Raw genomic sequence first — 21,051 nt, 5'->3', positions numbered from 1 at the left:
GACTTGCCAAAGCATGTGGTAATTTGTGACAATGTCAGCTTCCATCGCTCAAACATCGTCAGGCAATGGTTTGCAGCTCACAATAGGATGCTGATGGAGTTCCTCCCACCCTACTCCCCATTCCTTAACCCCATTGAAGAGTTTTTCTCTGCGTGGCGTTGGAAAGTGTATGATCGCCAGCCACATACACAAATTACCCTTCTGGCTGCCATGGCTGCAGCGTGTGAGGACATCACAGCAGATGCCTGGAGGCTGGATAAGACACTCAAGAAGATTCTTTCCACGCTGCATCGCAAGACATAATATTCAATGTGACGTGGATGAGAATGTGGCCCAACAGACAGGAACGTCAACAGGTCTAGGAGGACTGTCTGCACTGTAATTCCTACAGCACTGTATGTACAGTTTTCCCTTACTAGATTGTAGGTTCACATTTCTACTTTTTCTTTGTGCTATGCAGTGCTGTCTTTTCTTTTTTGTACAAATTACAAACAGTAAAAGGGTAATTGTGAATCTTGTCTCTTGTAATCAATCTCACACATACACTAAGGTGTAAATTACAATAATTGTCGTCAAAACTTAGCCATAGTTTACATCAGAACATCCCTCCAGAGTACACTGTTATATTGACAACATGACTAAGCAATTTGACTGTCTTATCCGTACACAAGGACTTGACATTCTGATGGCACTGACATGTTCATTGACACAGATATTTAGTTTTGAGAGATGAACTAAGGATTTTGAGCAAGAGTGGCTTTTGCAGGTCATCCATGGTGTTTTGCTATTTGTCCAAATAGTTTTGAGAAATGGCGTACTGTTTTGCAAATGGCGAGGATGATTTGAGAATTGTACCAAAGCGACTGAGAAACTGTAATGATAAGCTCAATGATTTCTTTGCAAATGTGAGCTAATTCTATATATCATACACCAAGCATAAAGCTCAATTTGTGCCATTCACAAAGAATATGAATAATTTGTTGAAATATACACTAAAAAGGTTTCCATACAATACAGTGTACTTTATGAGACAAAAGCACAGAAATCCAGAAGTAGCCACTCTGGGCAGCACTCCTAAAAATGCTATTTCTTCACCAACACATTGCTTGGCATGACATAGATGAATGGTTCTGTATGGATGTTCTAATGGTTTGTAGTTGTCATAAAGTTAGTAATTTGTGATTTTCAACCATCTATCCATTTTCAATACTAGCCTATGCCAGCTGCCACTGGGTAAGAGTTGGAGTGTACCTTAGACAGGTCAGCAGTCCATTACGGGGCTACACAGAGACAAATGGGACAAACACACTTACAATCACTCCAAGGGTCAATTCAGAATCATAATAATCATAATAATACATGGTGGTGGAAGGAAGCCAGAGAACCTGGAGAGATGTACGCACAGAGAGAACATGAAAACTCCACACAGAAAGCCCCCAGATGGGATTTGAACCAGGAACATTCTTGCTGTGAGACAGTAGCGCTAACTATCACACCAGTGATTTGTTTAATATCAATAATAACCCACCAGCAGGTTCTGTTTTGTGTCCTGTTTAACAATCCAGTAGTAAACAGCTAGCTTTACTTTTGTCTGCCAAAAAAACATGAGCAATCATCAGGAAACATCACTAACGTTCTAGCAGCTCAGTTCTCCAATGGATCTCACAACTCCACAAACTAATTTATTTTCGATTGCGAATATTCCTGCTCAACCTTATCCTTTTCTGATCTCTGAAAATAAATGTATTAACATATATATGTATATACTTTTTAAAAATGTATTTTGATTGAATCCATTTTTAGAAATTAAGTACACATATTCAAAAGAAAAACTGCATTCAGAGCAGTGCTCATGTAAAGTCTTATTTAAAAAATGTAGCACTGCGTTAGTTCTGGCAGACCACGTTAGTCAACGCGCCCTTTGCCTATTGGCTGACCCGGACCCAACCCTTAAGGCTGTCCACAACCAGCTGCGCTCAATGGGTAATCAGCTGCTGCTCGCAATTGGATGCTGGCATTTGGGGCACTTCATTTAAACTTGGTTGCTGTCACTGCTTTTTTTTTTGCTTTTTGCTTGCACCCACCACCTCCCCTGCTCCACCGACTTCTCATTGCCAAACAATGTCATACTGTTGTTCATTGTTGCTTGCTCTGTTCTAGGGGGTTTGTTGCCTTTACAGCAAATGGAAGGCACTCCACCTGAGGATGCTGCTGTTCCCTGTCTTGGCTTCCATGGAGCTCATGGGAAAGTCGGGAACTTCCTCCGAACAGAGCCATACCGCCAAACATAATTGTATGCATTCAGAATAAGCTTCTGAAATTCAACTCTGTTTCTCATCTCGTTTTGACGAGAGTGGTTCTGACAGAACTAAACTTAATCATATTTCAACTACTGATTTTATTATTGTTCTTATTTCTTTCTTTTTTTGTTTAAAATTTAAATCTTGCATTTTATTTCTACTGTTTTAATGTATCTGTAAAGCACTTTGAATCACCTTGTTGTTGAATTGTGCTATACAAATAAACTTGCCTTATTTTTTGCAACCCCAACAAATTACTTTACAGATGGAAGTATTCTCTGCATTGAGCATGTCACTCACTTTTGACAGGAAGGTGATAAAACAAATGGGATGTAGAGGCCAGAATAACAAGAAATTTTTGTTGATCCGGTTCCCTTCATGCAAGCATTCAGTTCACATACCACCATTGGCAGCAGCCTCTCAAACGTCACGATTCTGTCAACACTATGTTGTATAATTAATTAATCTCTGATGCATAAGATTTTTCCCAACCATGTGTCTTTCTGGTCTTCTTGATGCTGAGCAGACCCATAGTTATACGGCTGCAGTCAGTCTTCTGCATGTGCCTTCATCCTTTAGATGTCTCTGGTGTCAAAACTCCTGTATGGATACATATTTCTTTTAATTAAAGTTAACTTAGCTTGATAGCATTCTCTTCTGTGCAAATGCTGTTGTTTTTTAAAGGTGTGAAAACCATTGTTACCAAAAACAGTTAGACATGTTGTTTTAGTAGATATGTAGACATAAACATATTATTGATAAAATGACTATGTCATATTCTATGACTTTGTAAGGTCAGTCCTTGCACTTAAAATTTAAAAAATAAATGATAAAGAGTTTTATCTCATTATTCCTGCAAACACATCCTAAAGTGTGCCATTGTATGTAGACATTGTTGGAACAGGTCTGGACTACAGACAGGCCAGTCCTGTATCTGTACCCTCTTCTTTGTCAGCCATGCTTTTGTTATATGTGCAGAATGTGGTTTTGCACTGTCAAGTTGAAAAAGTGATGGACATCTGTGGAGGGCAGTGTGTTCTACTCTAAAATCTCAATGTACTTATCAGCATCAATGTTGCCATCACAGAAGTGTAAAGTATCTTTTCCAAGGGCTACAAATACAACCCCGTACATCACAGAGTTTGGTTTAGGACTTGTTGCCGATGAAAGCCTGGATGATCCTGTTGGTCTTTGGTCGGGAGCACATACCGCTTCTTTCTTCTTAAAAAAGTTCTGGAATACTGATTCGTCTGACCAAAAAGCACATTTCCTCTGTGTGACGGTCCATCCCATTTGCCTCAGAGCCCAAAGAAGTTAACCCTTCCTCTAAACAAAGGAAACAAAGTTTCAAGTGACATTTCTGTGTTGTAGTGTCTGTCAGAATAATCCCTTGTCCATGTGTACATATCAGTTCAACGTTAGCCTTCAACCCTTGCCTATTCACACTGATAGTCCTTTAGATTCCTGGAATAACTTAATTGATTTTGTTCTGTAGAAATAGAAATGTAAGAGTCTACACCAAATTTTCCATTATTATTACAGCTTTTGACAGCTCGAACATCTTCTGCCCATCTTTGCTCTTCTAACACTCAACCTTTCATATATTCTCCTTTTTTTACCAAATAATTATAATCATGTTTACATCTACTATTTGAAATTGTCACTGTCTAAACTTCTTCTGAAAGATGTTGCAGGCCTGAAATGCAGGAACAGATGTATTCTATATTAAGAAATTAAATGAGGTCATTAAGTCAAAACATGAACTGTTTTGGGGTCCAAACTGTTTGCAATGAAAATAAAGTTCAAACTAAATGTAAGAATCACTGAATTTTTTTTTTTTTTTTTTTTTGAAATGGTATTTTGTCATCTGAACTAATTGATCTAATTTTCTATTAAGTTAGCATGAGAAGATACTTACCATGTGGTTTCTGACGAATATTTCAAGTGCAATGATAAATAAAACAGAACCCTTTATAAAGCATTGTCCTGTTTAATATTTCTTGCAACACTAGTGCTTTTATTTATGGCTGTTATGCATATTTCAAAGAGGAAGATTTGGAAAGTTTTTGTTATTTCTTTGTTATGTTGTCCAATAAAATTGTGGAATTGGTGAATATTTTGATTGATTCTATTTATAAACTTTGTGATCTTGAAAAGCACACTCACATACATACTTACATAAGCCATTGATGGCATCCTACTTCTTGGAAAACAGTAACAGGCAGCAGAGGTGGCAGGAAACAGAATCACTGTGAGGCTAATTGGTGAAAAGGAGCGTTCGGAGGACAAAGGTTTAGTGTTGGGGTTCGGCTTGCCATTATTTGGATTTCATATAAGATCCTGCCTGACCCAATTAATATGCCACCTGATAGGAGGGCCTCTCATCAACCTAATTTAGAGAATCAATAGGGGACAAATGAGAGTGAGAACGAAGCTCTTTACGCATGCAAACAGACAAAGACCACCCAGTAAAAGCTTAAGGAGCCTGATGCCAGCAATGACATAAACCTTTTGACAAATTTCCACTCGACATAAACAAACATTCACGCAGTCCTCTGCCCCTGAAGTGCATCAATGGGCCATACACGTCATCAGTCATACCTGCCCAACATAGACAAGGGAGGACATTGATGGATGTTTTTTTCATTGTTTTGGCACACAGGGAGCAGTTGTACAAGCTGGACATGAAGTGGTAGAGGCTGAATGCTTCGCCCACAGCCTCGAGACCACTAACATGATGAACTCTGACCCGGCTTCAGTGAATGAACTATCCATGGAGGTACTTGTGGGGAAAAAAAGAAAGTACAGTACAATGGGAATATTGAACATCTTACAAAGCACTCAAGAAAGGCTGATGGGGGCTGGGAGGATTGAGCAGGAGCTTTATGGCAATTATAGCCATAAAGTTTAGAAAGAAGGTGAATTGGGGGCAGCACCCAATAGCTTAAATTGCTGGACACAGTCATCAGTAACACCTTTTTGTCTGGCTCGGTGACTGTTTAGAGTGGGGAAACTGTGCAGGAAAGATAAAACAGTCTTATGAGACTAAAGAAGCTTACATGACAATGAAATAAACTAACAATGAGAAATGCACTTTGAAATGATTAGATCATCATTTCTGCGGTGAAGCATACATTTGAAACAAACTGTTTCAAAGTTTGTTGCATTTGTCTTTTTTCAGTACACATAAAGCTGTTTTTGCTGCAGCTAAAGCTCTGAAACAGACTTCACATTGAACTAATATCATGGACTTCTCCTATATTTGAATGTTTTTGATAAACCGACTCGTCATCTTCCCATCTCGATGCGGGGAATCACGTCTTAAAATATTGTTGTAAAATCAATACTTTCATACTGTATCAGTGGCATCTTTAAGACCAAGAATACTGTCAATCATAATGATACAGTATATTTATCAAAGTTATAACATATAACAGGTGTAATTGTGTATACTATTTCAGCAATTTGCTTACTAGTTTTTAGCAGACAAAATAACTTGGTATACAAAATATATTTAGTCTCTCCTCTTAAGAAAGATTTATAAGATTTATAAAAAGAGTATGTCTCAAATGTGAACCGAACATTTGTATACATTTGCATTTTTCTCTGTGCAACTTGCAGTCATTAAATCCCAATTCACTGCAGAGGTTCAGTGTCCTCTCTCCTGAATGACAGCTGTCACTCTTTTGTGGTCTCAGCACACCATCTGCTTCAGAGCTGACAATTGCTGGCTCCGCTATAGATGGCATGAGTTGCAGCCTTGCTGGGGCATGTTTCTGTACTGTCCCACAGACCTGAGAGTATACCTGCTCACAAGATAACCACCCCTACCCTGAGGGATTTCCTTTCTAACTATGAGGCCCAACTAGGAAGGAACAAAGGTCTAAATTATAGTCAAGTCTGAGCATCAGCTTGGTGTTTGATAATCCTCGGTACACTGTGGGCTTTTCATTGTCACTACTGCAACACCTTTAACCACAGTCTACTCAAATATACAAAATAGCGTTTGTAAATGCTGGGTAAAGAAGTTTGTTTTAGAATATAGTGATTTTTAGTTGTTGATCTGTCTTAGATTGATTTGAAAATAACAAAAAACAAATAATACGTTACAAATGAGCATTTCCACAAAGACAATAAGTTAAAACAATGTGTTTTGGGGGGAAAACAAATAAAGTTTTTGTTCTTCTGTAAGCTTCATCACATCAAAACTGAATATTTCATTCCATCAAACATGGCAGAGGAATTATGGTGAAATAGATATTATCATGATGAGATAGATAGATAGATAGATAGATAGATAGATAGATAGATAGATAGATAGATAGATAGATAGATAGATAGATAGATAGATAGATAGATAGATAGATAGATAGAAAATCTCTCATGCAGGAGTGTGAAATCTCAGACAGGATTTCATGTATCCCAATGATAACTGAAAACATTAAAACATCAGCTTCTCCTCTCAACAATCTGCACATTCCATCCACTTATTTTGAATGCTCCTCACAGCAGTGTGCGATTACTTGAAAATCAGTCGGACATCTCTCTTTTGGCAACGGCAGGAATCACCCCGAGAGTGAAAAACAAAACCTTTTGTCCCACACTGTTGACTGCCCTGGAGTCCCTGGTAATAATCCTAAATCTGCCTCATTTTTTGGAACAAATCCTCAATCTGTGACACAACAATGGCTCTCAGATGGAGATAAAGGAATATTCTGTAGCACTATTATTTAATCCTGTTGGGAAAAACAAACAAACAAAAGAAATTTCCACAAAGCAGATCAAACCAAAACACGAGGATTCTTTGCTTCTACAAGGAGAAACAGTGACAAAGTTGTTTGTTGCTCTCGTCAGATGTTTCAGATCAAATTTTGGGGGATGATGGAATAAAAACAGGAAGGTTATATGAGGACACAGCTGCACTCCCTCTCTAATGTGGTAACGCTGGATACACTGAAGTAATCCAGGTCACTGATCAAACATTCAAAAACACAACCCTGGATAAAACTGTCTCTGATCTCCCAAAGTATGGATGTCTTTTTATTCTGCACACTTTTAGGAATGAACTATTAATGCTTTCAAAGTCTAATATAAAGTGCTTATCAGTGCTGTCTCACAGTTTTGCTGCATCCAATAAAGGCTTAAAGGCTATAGCTTTTTATATTTGACCCAATTAGGCACTGTCAGAACAGAAATGTTACTGAAATGTGTTGTATGAAAAGTCGGATAACACCAGATGGTTCACACATACATCTTGAAGATGAAATGAGGATGAGTAAAACAAATGAAAGACCGGAAAGGACAGGATGAAATTATAGAGATGGTGTGCTTTTCCTCTGTTTGTAAGTCTTGCAACGCTCCCACTGCTGTAGATATCAGAATAATGATAGAATCTGAAAAAAACTGCAACGATGAGCAGCCAAAATATAGAACTCAGAGATGAGATGCCATCGGTTACAGTGCTGGCCAATAAAAAGGGGATGTGCATTTGAGGGGCTTGAGCAGTCAGTGAAAGGCACTGTGGGGTCTCCATAGTTCACATGGCAAACTCTCAAGCACCCACGGGGGGTTGTCCACCCTCCTTCTCCTGTCATGCCTTAACTGAGGCGAGTGTTGACACAGTGCTGGCCAATCTAATTTTGATTGTCAGGAGCAAGGAATGGTGATCCTCCCCCCGCCCCCTTGAGATCATCAAGTTCATTTCTCTGGTTGCATAGGGATTTTTTTTTTTTCTTCCCTACACCCCACCAACTCCCCACCACCCCATCTCCCCAACCACTAGAACAATATTCAGCCGTTCCTGGGCCTCTCAGAGTGAGCTCACTGGAGTTAATCTCTCAGGCCTCTCTCCTCTCTATTGCTGCCTCTCTCTCGCTCGCACCCTCTCCCTCTCTTTCTATTCAAAAAGCCATTCGAGAACAGCTTGAATTAGTGACAGTTATTATTCAGACTAATGAGTAAAATCTCAAAAGGCAACAAAAGTGGACTGTGACATCAGCTATACCAGCATTCATAAATCATTCATTCTTGGCATGAAGGGGTTTATCAGTAAGTGGGTGACAAATATAATTTTCTTCATCTTATGAAATTTTAATCATCACACAAACGAGGTGAAAAGAGTCGCACATATCTGTAGAGGCAGTGTGAAACATTTAGAAGCAAATCTGTGAAATCAGCACCGAGGCTTCATTGTTTTCCCAGATCTGCAGCATCAGAGAAGACAGATGGCTCTCTACACATTTGTATGAATGTGTGTAAGTGCGTGTGTGTGAGTGTGTGCACAAACTCAGGAAGGGGAAAAGGTCAGGTTTATTGACAAGAATCTTTTACATTTGAATACCTTTTTTTCTAAAACCGTAATTCTGCATGTAAATAACACAACCCAAGATATAAAGAAAAAAAACTGAATTATCTTTACTTACTGAATGATAAATGAGCAGTAAATTAGAATCCATTCATTATTCATGCATCTGTGATAGTTTAATTCAGCCCAGCGCTTTCCATCATTTTAGATTTAGCTATGCATGATGAGTAAATGCAAATAAACGGTTACTTAATGCCTTTTGTGTGGCACAGAATAAGAGGGAACTGCACAGTGACAAGCTACGACATTTGGTTGATGCCTCTGAGCCATGTGTAATCTAATTTAAGCAGTTGGAGACATTAAGACAGATGTTCATTTTCTCAATGAATTCTCTGCCATTGAGATGCGCTGACAGTCCAGCAGCATGTGGCTGTGTGCTGTAATCAAAACTGAGATGAAAATGCAGATACACAAGTGGCTCAGTCAAGCTTCAATGATAAGCCCGCATAGGAAGGAGGGAGAAGCTCAGTTATAATGCGGCCAAACTATATGCATCATGTGATTAGAATTAATCTGAAATCACACTCTTCTTCAAAACCAGCTCCATTCATTAGCAGAGAGTAATGTTTTTAGTATATGCAGATGTACAATTTTAAATACAGTACTACAGAATAACCAGAAGGGGGCAGTACAACTAAACGTCCATGTTAAGATTTGTCATCAGCTTTCTACTTTGTTTCAACCCTAACCCTTACCGTCACTCTGCCCTTGCTGCTGTAGGTTGAAAATGTTTTTTCTTCTTGATTGTAAAACAGCCAGATGGCAGTTATGTCCCAATTAGTAACCTGTAAACTAAACAATGTCATAAATTTAGCCCTAATTTTTCAAAGTATCAAAACAAGCAGAACTTAAAGGGGAACTGCGGTATTTTCAACATTAAGCCTCTTTTCTGAGTCGTCTGCAATGTTTTAGAACCCCCCTCACCGCTTTTTTGATGTTTACTGCTGTCTCCGGTGTTTGCCTAATTTTGATTTCTCTCAACCTGCTTCAGAACGGCAAGTCATGTGCATGTCCAAAAAGGTCCGTAAAAGCACCATAAACGTCCGTTTTCAAAATCATCAACTCACCGGAGTGGTTACTGGTGTGCACCGGTAATCCATATCAAATTTCGTTGCGAAAAGTTGCTTCTGTCGTGTTTTATTTGACATTTTGTACTGGATGTTCGTTTATATTACTCCGCCACCGCAAAGAAAATAGTGCGAGCATGAACGAGCTGCCAAATAAAACACGACAGAAGCAACTTTTCGCAACGAAATTTGATATGGATTACCAGTGCACACCAGTAACCACTCCGGTGAGTTGATGATTTTGAAAACGGACGTTTATGGTGCTTTTACGGACCTTTTAGGACATGCACATGACTTGCCGTTCTGAAGCAGGTTGAGAAGAATCAAAATTAGGCAAATACCGGAGACAGCAGTAAACATCAAAAAAGCGGTGAGGGGGGTTCTAAAACATTGCAGACGACTCAGAAAAGAGGCTTAATGTTGAAAATACCGGAGTTCCCCTTTAACAATGCAAACAGATTATTTAAACCAGGATAAATAAACACTTCTGCAAATGTGTGTGGGTTGAATATGCAACTTGATGCCACCTTCTGAACCATCTAAAAACCAGTCTCGTTCAGATCCAGAATTTGCAAAAAGACTTAGCTCTGCATCTTTCAGTTTAGTCACAGTTGTTACAGAAACCTAAAATTCAAGCCTAAAGATATTTCAGTTCTTCTGAAAACTTTTTAGAGAACATTCTACAGAGAAATACTTTATAAAACCATATCACAGAGCTGTATTTGGTAATAATCGCCTTGTAACAACTACCATTAGCTTTAGAGAGTGCAGGTTGAGAAAATATATTATGAACAAGATGCCTTTTAGTGAAACAGCACTTAAACTACTGTCTGTAGTTGAAACAGTTAAAAGTAATTTTGCAATTATCAATCTAACTGGGGATTTTTACTGGGAACTTGAAAGAAGTTAATTCAGATTCAGAATAATGCACAGGCATGTTTAAGGCATGAGACTGTGATTTTAAACCAGAGAACTCTCATTTCCTAAATGATCAAATAACCGTTTGCACTTGAGCTGAGAGCACAACTGCACCTTGTCAGAAATAATCTTGACATTATGGAAAACAATTTTAAATCAAAAGATCAAAGGTGAAAGGTCCGAATTATTCTGTCAGGGCTGGTGGGGTCACAGGGGGTGAGAGGTTGGGTGGGGAGGGGGGGACTGACCAAACCAGAGCCCCAGCCCTAAAAGAAAACACAATCTCCTACAAAGACGTTTTTATGTACCTAAAAAAAAATACACGTGGCTCTTTTGTGATTTAAGAAATGCATGTTTGAAAAAATGAAGGACAGGGTGCCAGCTAAAAAAGGGGGTGTGTTCAGATGAAGGTGCGTGATTTGCAAGCTGTCAGATGACAGCCTTGCAGATGAAGAGCAGTAGCCCCTCATTCTCCATCCAGTGCTGGGGGCTCCCCACCCTCTCACTCAAACGCCTCTCCATACCCCATGGGAGGAGGTCTGTTGCGCTGTGGCCACACTAAATCAACATCGCCCTAATGAGGTGTCACACTTGACCCCCAGCAGCCTCAGCCCCTCACACGGGTGTCAGAGCCACAATAAGCGACCCTCCATCTCCAGCGCCTGACTGACACATTTTGATTCATGAGAGAGCCTGGGCCCTGTCAGGACAAAATTACCCCTATCAAAATGCCACCATCAACACATTCATCAACCCCACCTCTGAATCCGCCTTTTTTCTTTCACTTCAGAAAAACAATTCTTCTACAAAATCAACATGCTGTGCATGTGCCCGCCCTCTGCTCCCCTAAAAGCCTGCATTTGCACACAGTCATACCTCCAGACACCTTACATGCAAATGCATGTTCTCACTGATCACTTCCCATTACAGACAGAAAGCCCTGCCTGTCTTTGGTTGGGGTCCAGCCTTCTGCTTCTTAATGGCTCTCTGAGTGATTGAACTCTGTGTCCCCCAGGTGTTGGTGAGCCTGTCCTTTGACCTGCTGACCCAAAACACTCCCAATGCGAACAGGTCCTCACAGCTAATAACAAAACTGAGAATGAAATCTACATGGTCTGCTCCACTGAGGCAAAAAAAAACAAAACGAGTGCCTCCTTATGTTGTACATGGTGAGGAGCATTATCTTCCCACTTTGAGGAGAGCATTCCAGTCATGCTTATCATCACAATCAAGGCTCTGGTAAAAAGAGAGCACACTGAAGTCATGAGATTTAGATTCACTTCAGAAGAAACCTGCCTGCTCTTCCTCCCCTGGAGATCTGCTCCATCATTGTGGACACAGCTGAGGCTTTCATCTTCCTGGGATCACCATGGGACCAGATCATCTCCCACCTAATCAACACGACTCAGCAGCAGATGCTCTTCTGCGAGTCGGATACGAAGGATCAATGTCAACAGCCAATCCTGCGCTGCTCTGTGGGTCAGTTATCAAAGAAATGGTCACGTCCTTTGTTACAGTTTGGTACAACCACGTTCTTCATCTTACAAGGACAAGCCACTGCATGTTGGCCCCCTCCTGTGAAGATCATTTACTGTTAGCTGACACTTATCTCGGCCCACTGAAGCGACCATCTGGTCCAAAAACTTTCCCCCGGGTGACAAAAGCTGTCCAGTAAGACAAGTACACCAGTCAGCCAACTGGTCTCATCATGAGCTGCTACAAATGTCCATAATCTCAACATCATTATCAGCCACAACGAGGATGGTAAACTGTCACTATCTATTACTTAAACTATCAACAATTTCCAAGCAGTCATAACAGTCATTGTCCACCTTTATGGCAGGGCTTTAATCTAAAATTTTTTAACATGAGAAGCTGCACCAGGATCAATAAAAAATGCAGCAATATTAACAATGGAATACACAGTAAGTCAGTGAACCCCAGACATTATGAATGGGTCATAAACTGGAATTAACCCCTTAACGCCTGAATTTATATAGCTGTATATAAAAAAAATGTTTTGTGTGTGTTTTAGCCTTTAAGTAGATGGTAAATAATGCTGAGATTATTAATTTCACTTGCAAATTTGCGACAACAGGCATCCTGGTCAATTTGGAGTCAATTTGGTATGTTGCTTATTTGCAACACCAGGCATAATGGTCAATAATAAGATAACAACAACACAGTAATATAACAGTGAAAAAACAATGTTTTTTTATTGACCCATTTTTTTTTACATATTTATTTACATAAAGGTTCCTAAGTCAGTAGTGAATATGGACTAACCGGCATTGGGGGAATAAAGATGCTATCTCAGCTGGTTGATTGAGTCAAACGGTTTGTAGCATAATATATGCGACAATAGGCGTTAATGGGTTAATGTAAAGTGTTAATAAAACTGCGAGATGTTACAATCCAGCACCAATAGCAATAAAGCAAGGGTCTGTTGCATCTCACTTATGTCCAGGTTTAAGGGATTACAGTGACGTAATAATGAAGTCATGCTTGCTTTCATTACACAGCTAAAAGTTGTTACACAATAAACTCTGATGCAATATTTGGCATGCGTTGGAAGCATTTTTGGTTTCAGGGAGATTCGGAACATAATAGAAATGTCATTAAGAAAATCATTAAACAGCACTAAACTCTTCTTTTGTCATTTTCAGGCAATTTAACCATGTTTCCATGTAAAACTACATTTGAACTTGTATATTTTAAACATGTTTTTAATTATCCATTTCACACCAGATCTGTGAGGCACATTTTGAAATAATGCAACAGTACATGCTCTTTGTCTGCAAAACTGTCAATCAAATCAGATTATTTCCATAACAATGTGCCAATGATAAGCTGATGTAAAGGAAGGGTCTGACAGACTTCTGCTAAAGTTGCAGATTAAGCTCTTTCGCAGCTCAGGAAACATGATTCCTCTCTTAGTGGTTTAGCTGTTTGTTTGGTGAAGGCTCTGAGATGGAAAGATAAGCTGCACTTGGTGGAGAATTGTTTTGACTAAAAGCTTTCAGTTTGCATTAAGTCAAGTATGATCACATAAGATTCTCTTTCAGTTAAAAAATAAAGTTTCAGTTTTGGTATTCATGAGCCTTGAGATTTTAGAAAATGGCTTGAATTACACGATACAATGTTTAAAAATTCAGTGACTTAAAAAAATCAGATGACAAACTGCACTGTATGTGACAGCATCCTAATTTTCCATCTCTTTTACACCTCTATGAATTATCATCTTGGTATAGTACCGTCATGTTCTAAATTAAACAAAGACATTGCCATTGTAAGAAATCCAAGAAAACTAAACCCGATGCATAACAGAAACTATGTAGCGGCAAAAAGAATCAAATAAAAAGAACAGATCTGGCATTGAATAAAGAAAACCTGAAAGTATTCATACGGAGAGAGCAAGTGGCAAACAAAGGACAAGTTTGGTAATTGTCTAAGAGAATCAGGGGGCGCAGAAAATGACAGACTATCATCAAACAAAACAGAACTTAACAAGGCCTGACACAGAAACAAAAACTTGATAAAAACTCATAGACTATGATATGGTCTACATAAAGGATGTAATCTTCACAAGAGCAGCAGTTTTTGCACAAAGATTTCTTTTTTTTTTTTTCCCCAGTGTAATATCCTGCTGCAAAAGTACCTTATGAGAGTCTGAGAAACGTCCGTCCAAGGTGCCGATGCTTGCTTTGTAAAAGCCGCAGAGGAGCAGGGTAAAATGTTGGGAGGTTACAAATGATATGACTTTATATTAAATGTGAGAATAACTAATGTGAAAAAAGAAATCATGCAAGTCCTGCAACCCATCCCGTAAAGCAGTCACACTGACGTAGTGAAAATCGGATTCAATAAACTAACCACTCATGTTACAAATTTAACTCTTTAGCAGTATGATCTGGGCTTTGTCTGCGCAAACCCAGATACTTTAATGTGCTCTCTCCTGCACGTTCCACAGTTAAAAAGCAGGCACGTTTTTTAACTGAATTTGTAAATCAAAAGGTCACAAACTTGTCCTCCATGGCCACTGAATCTGTAACTCTGTAAATGAAACAAAATCAGGTGACTTTTGGCTGATTGCTCTCCTACTCGAACAAAGAACATTTGTGTAAGACCTGAAAGCTGAATTTCAGAAATCGAACCCTACAGTTTTCACTGCTGTTTTTTCCCTGTGATTTTACAGCACCCACCTTAACCCACCAAAACGCAGTGATTGGAGTAGTATCTTAAGATATGAGAATCGCTGTTGTGCAACCGTACAGCTGTCACTGATCACGAAAATGATGATGAGACCAAAATCTCAATTTACTTCTCGCTGTTGACTAAACTGCTGAGTGCCCATTATGTAGGAAGTGATGAATGAATGAGTGAGTGAACGCAGCCTCCCTAACCACCTGGTGAAACCTTAGCAACCATGGCAAACATCTTAGCAACCACTTGACAGGCTCTCCGTGTTAAGCACCCCTCAGTAATGGCCTATCTTTCAGAGTATGAGGTAACACCTGGATGTCATTTTGAAAGTCAAACTAACAACCAGAGTTCTGTTCAGGTCTGAAATATACCGTTTTCCAACTCATACCTCTTGTAGTGGCTGCTGTGGGTCATGCACTCGCCTAATGATGACAAATGAGGGTCAAACACCTGGGAGTTTCATGGCAGCTATTACAAATTGTCAAAGCAGACAGGAATCATATGTTTTACCCTTGTTGTTTTTGTTTTCATATACTAATGACTAATATATCATCCCTCTTAAATTCTCTCTACATCTTGTACGTTTCCTATCATGTGGTATGACCGTCATTGTTTTAAAATGAATTTATTGCCTCAAGATTGTAAATGAAAATTGTGTAAATGAAGCAGAATCATCCGCGGAGCATGAGAGTTTCTCTGTGTTTTATAACTGTAAAGTATTTTGGACAAAGGGGGATCGTTAAAAGCCTTTAACCACTTAACATGACACATAATGGAGGACAGAGGCTGTGCAGCCCTTTGTGTAAGAGGGACTTTTGATTCTGCTAAACTGTTAAAACTACATCCTTTCACACCCACATAATGACCCCCTTTTCTTAAACTTTGCCCTCGACGAGTGGGGAGGAAATTATACGCGTTTGTTCTTGTGGTATGAACCCTTACATCTAATGTTCTGGCGCATAACATCCTTTCTATTCTCAAATAAAAACAGCTTAAAGAGAAATCATCTTAGGAACTGTCGATGTGCTTTACAAGACTCTCCTTTAAACAGAAAAAAGACTAAGTATCCATGGGAATCTTAGCACGTTGGGGAGGCCTTTTTCCCTTCCTCTCATCTGCTCTCCCCCACTGCACCCATGGACCAATGCAATTGTTTATTTTCTCCTATTGAGGCTGCTCCATTCACTGGCTCTCACATTTACACGGCTCAATTGGAGTGAGACAGCACTTATTCGAGGAGAGGAATGTGGCGTTCCACTGACAGAGCAGCAAGAATGCAGCAGAAATAATTAAGAACTTTTTTTCCAGGAAGAAAGGTACAGCTGAGCATGAGGGTGAACAACGTCAAACCGAACAATGAACACTGACAGGATTTTCTGCTGTGATAAGTATATCCACACATCACCTAGAGACTACAAAGTACAGGAGTGTTTGAATAACGCACAATGCTAAAAAGCGGAGCCAGGCTCCCATAGGGAGGTCATTCGTTCGCGGTGTTTTTTTTTTTTAACTGAAACTTGCTCATGAACAATGAGGTGTTCTTTTGTAAGATGTAGTCCATCCTCCAACTTCACTTTTCCTGACCGCAGCACAATAAATCAAATCAAATCAAATCAAATTTATTTATATAGCACATTTCATGTACAAACAGTTCAAAGTGCTTTGCATAAAATAAAAGCATTGCAGCAGGGAGTGTAAGAAGCATTAAAAATACATAATATAATAATAATAATACAATAGCAATGAGCTGAACCGTGCAGTTCTTCTCTCCTGAGGTCTGCCCGGCGTTGAAGAGGTTGCTGTTATCATAGTTTCATTCTGAATCATTGGATTTAGTTACCGCAGCCTTGTCTGCTCAGTCATATTTATAATAATTCATTGCACCAGCACAGAATCTGAGAGCAGAATGTGAGGAAACACTAATACAACACTGCCTCCCGTGCAGCTTTTGACTGAGATGTTTTTGGCTTTTACTGATTAACATAATTTGCTGCCGCATCTGACAGGATGATAACGCGACAGCATCTGTCTGGTTTATGAGTATTTTCTCTATTCTTCAGAGGTTTCAGCTTCCTGGCAGTGAGTTGCCACAAAAAGCAGGACATTTCAGAATGAGCAGCAGGCCTGAAATGATGCCGAATCACACTGGAAAAATGATCATGACAAATGTCCTTTCTGTAAGATTAAGATCCGATTTATTGGTCATGCAAACACACGAAATTTGTCCTCCACTTTTAACCCATCCAGGTTGGCACCTGTTGACACACACATGCACAGGGTCACACACTCAGAGACAGATACCAACCTGGAGCAGTGGGCAGCCATTCACAGCGCCCGGGGAGCATGGGTGTACAGTGCCTTGCTCAAGGGCACCTCAGCCATGACAAGGAGGTGGACTGACAACCCCTGTTAGTTCCACCAATCTTTTTTTTGAGTGGCGAGAGTGGGAACCTGCCAAACTTCCGGTTATTGGACGACCGACTCTAACCACTGAGCCACGGCCGCCTGTACACAACAGAGCTGATGACCGCAAACTTTAAACTCTAAAACATACTTGTAAACAAGAGTTCTCAAGCTGAAAAAGGCTGAAGTGCCAAATAAAAGACACGAACAGCATTTACATCCCAAAGTGCTTACTGAACAACTGCAAGTGAAAGATGCAGAAAAAAAACAAAGTAGCTACACTGTGACCTGGCAGGGCAACGCAGATGAGAAGAGTAGGAATCAAATTCAACAGCCAAAGTAAAAGCTCAAAGTAGAGTCTGTACAACACAGAGTTGATAGACAGACTTAAAATAAAATACTAATAGATCAATCAATGGATTGTGAACTGACTTTAAAACACCAAACTGAATTTCCTCATCCATAAACATGTCTATGCAGGTTATAAATAGAATAAGTTTTTCACCTAAATAAGGAAGCTGTCTTTTGAAAAAGAACAACAACAACAACATAGCTGACGTTTGCTCAAAAACGGCATCAGGCTGATTTTAGGCAGAAGGTCATTACATGTAAAAAACAAATAAATCTTACCTGCCCCCTGCTGGTCTTATACTTGCAATACACAATAAAACCAGAAAATACTTTCTGGATCAGACCACGAGAAGAAATACAGACTGAGAATGTTTATAATGACAATGATCGTGGTACATCTGAGTGAACATTATTCTTTGTCTGCTGGACCAATAAAGATGTCCATCAAGGGTCACTTTGTGATGTTTATTTTTCAAATCAATGAATGTGTAGTTGCCTGAGAAAAAGCTATAAGGGGAAGTCATCTTAGTCAAACAAAGGAAGACAGTTCTGAGGGGCCAGAGGAAGAGAGCTGAAATAGGATCTCTTTTTTTTTCTCTCTGTGGTTTACACTTGTAATATCGAGTGGCAGTATGTAGACATGGTTAGACTGACTACATTGCCACCTTACAGCAGCTGCGTTGCAGAGCTTTTCTGTGATCTCTCAGAATGGCAGAGCAAACTACTGCTGAATATTTTTACTACTATGACAGTGAAAACAGCACTGATATTGCAAGTATTGCTCAGGGTTGTTCCAACATGTGCTTTCGTGGCGCCCACATCTTCCTACCCCTGATGTATTATCTTATATTTTTCACAGGATTTTGGGGCAACCTCTTTGTCATCTCAGTGGTGCTGAGCAAAGGAAAGAAAGGTGGTCGTCTGGTGGACACCTTTGTTGTCAACCTGGCCCTGGCCGACCTTATCTTCGTCCTCACGCTGCCGCTTTGGGCCATCTCTGCCAGCCAGGACAACATCTGGAACTTTGGAGCAGCGAGTGATTTACTGTGCAAGCTGAGCAGCTACATTATTTCTGTGAACCGCTTTTCCAACATCTTCTTTCTCACCTGCATGAGCATTGATCGCTACCTGGCCATAGTGAAAATGATGGATTCAAGGTACCTCAGGAGGAGTCACTGCATCCGTATCACTTGTATTGCACTCTGGATAATCTCCCTGGTGCTTGGAATCCCGTCTCTGATTTACCGAAAAGTGGAGGAAAACGGGTTCTGTGCAGAGGATAACACCTCAGCCTTTTTTCTTGTCATGAAACTGGTCATGGTGTTTCTGACCTTTGTCTTTCCAGTGCTAATCATTGTGCTCTGCTATGGCACCATCATCATGCACCTCAACAAGCACTGCGTTGCTGCTGGAAATCCTCGAGCAGAAGCCCGTCGCAGACACTCTCTGAAAATGGTCCTCTGCATCATAGTGGTATTTGTGGTGTCCTGGCTCCCTTTCAACATCTTCAAATCCATTTCAATAATCTCGCATCTCTCCGAAGCCAATATCAGTCGTGACACCCAGTTTTGGCAAGTTAACGGGCTCCTCATCTCGTGCTGCCTGGCCTTCCTCAACAGCTGCGTGAATCCAGCCATCTACTTTTTCCTGGACCATCACTTCAGACGACGGGCTGAGAATCTGTGCCACGGTTGCTTTGGAAAGTCAAAACAGCTGCAGAGCTTCAACTCCTCAGCTTCGTTCACCAACGCTGGCACCACAGACAGTTTTGCAACAAGTGGTGGGCGAACTCAGCTTCAGACGTTCCAGTAGGAGGAGAGGACAGATTATTATCCATAACTCTTAAGGTAGTAAAGTCATTTTTTTTACAGTCTTCCTAAGAGCGATGTGACAGCTTGTTGTGCTCTTTTTTTTAATGACAGATTTGTGCTTATTTCCCTCAAGGCATGTTCACAAAGAGACACCAGATACGTCTCCGGAGAAGATATATGAGAGGCTGGTTTTGTATATTCAGCTTGTAAAATGCTGCGTGTAATTTTGCAAATTTCCTAAAATGTCAGACATGTTTCTGCTGCTTATACTGAACAATGTAGATTAGAGCAGAATGTGAGCGAATGTGTTGTTGTTTTTTTTTCTATTTAGCATTAATTCTGTGAACAAATATTGTATTAGTTCAAATGTACAAAATGTCTGAATGAATTTGTATTTTAAAAATAAAAGCAATCAAACATCATTTGTGTGTATCTAAAACAATCTCAAAATACCGTCTTGTTGTTTTGTTAGTAAATCCATGAAATCTGAACTTTCTGAAAGTGGTAATGAAATATTACAACTGGGATGGCACTAAAAATACTAATTAAGGACGTTTTTAAATCAAACATGACAGATCTTATCATCGTGATTTAATTGTGTTATAAAATTATAATATTCTGAGGCACAACATCGACTATAAGATCATTTCATAAAGTTATTTAATGGCTACTTTTAGGTAAATGATTTACAACATGAGATTATACCACAGTGCAAAAACTAAAACCATCTCTTTTATAATTATAATGCAGAAACCAAGAAACTATTCTGCAATATTACAAAGAATTTGCACCAAAACTAACTTTCATGCAGTTTAGTAATCTATAAAAAGTGCATGACTAAAAAAATCCAGACAAAATGTCCGCTATCAGTCAGAGCAGCAGAGATATGTAGTAATAATTATATATGAATGTCCTGAAAAAAATATTAAAATCCCAGATTGTAACTGAAATTCAATAAAATCACAAAACAGACCGATTCCCCACAATACTGTAAATTATGATAACATAAAAATCATAAAAAGTTCTGTTGTTCTGGCTTAATTTATTTTTTTAATTAAAAAAATTATTTTTTATGAAAAAATTATAATTTAAGCAATTTTAAGAAAAACAAGTCCGCTGACTTTTGTAGAGTAGCCTGAAATATGTTCAGTTGCACACAACTAGAACACGTACTGTTTTCGTGAAGGCAATATATCGCATTTCTTTTATCAAATGAAAAACACAGTGGCGGTGTTTGTCTTATGAGCTTCTCAATACTTGATCTCCCCCCATGGTTTTATGTAGTCTTTTAAGTCTAACTGTAACAGTTTCACCCAGTGGACTTTGTGCACGGTTTGACTGATTCTGATTGCTGTCTTGGCATCACACAGATGTATGTACATGTATACACCGTGAAGGTGTAGAACACCATTCTAAGCATTAAACATGGGGTCATTTATGAGTTCATAATGTTTTGCAATTAAAAACAAACACACACCGAAGGTGAAAACATAAAACAAAGACTCTAACTTGGCACCTTCAAGTAAACCAATGTAGACAACTGTAACAGGAAGCAAGGTTTTTTTTTCTTTCTTTTTTTCTTTCTTTCTTTTAAGAGTGAGGACAGAAATTCTCATGTAATTCTCATGACACTG

At 39.4% G+C, this 21,051-nt stretch overlaps 1 protein-coding gene across 1 annotated transcript; it reads left to right on the top strand.

Moving 5' to 3' along the window:
* Positions 1-18,223: 18,223 nt before the first annotated feature.
* On the top strand, positions 18,224-20,393 carry gpr25 (G protein-coupled receptor 25). The gene is made up of 2 exons (XM_075462086.1): positions 18,224-19,453; positions 19,551-20,393. Exon 1 carries the CDS (start codon positions 18,315-18,317, stop codon positions 19,416-19,418), a length of 1,104 nt encoding a protein of 367 aa, XP_075318201.1. The 5' UTR covers positions 18,224-18,314; the 3' UTR covers positions 19,419-19,453; positions 19,551-20,393.
* Positions 20,394-21,051: the final 658 nt, after the last annotated feature.

The sequence above is a fragment of the Odontesthes bonariensis genome, chromosome 3 (genome assembly GCF_027942865.1).
Source record: "Odontesthes bonariensis isolate fOdoBon6 chromosome 3, fOdoBon6.hap1, whole genome shotgun sequence".
Classification (NCBI taxonomy): Eukaryota; Metazoa; Chordata; class Actinopteri; order Atheriniformes; family Atherinopsidae; genus Odontesthes; species Odontesthes bonariensis.
Note: the sequence above shows the minus strand (reverse complement) of the source record. Positions and strands in the feature narration are given on the sequence as shown.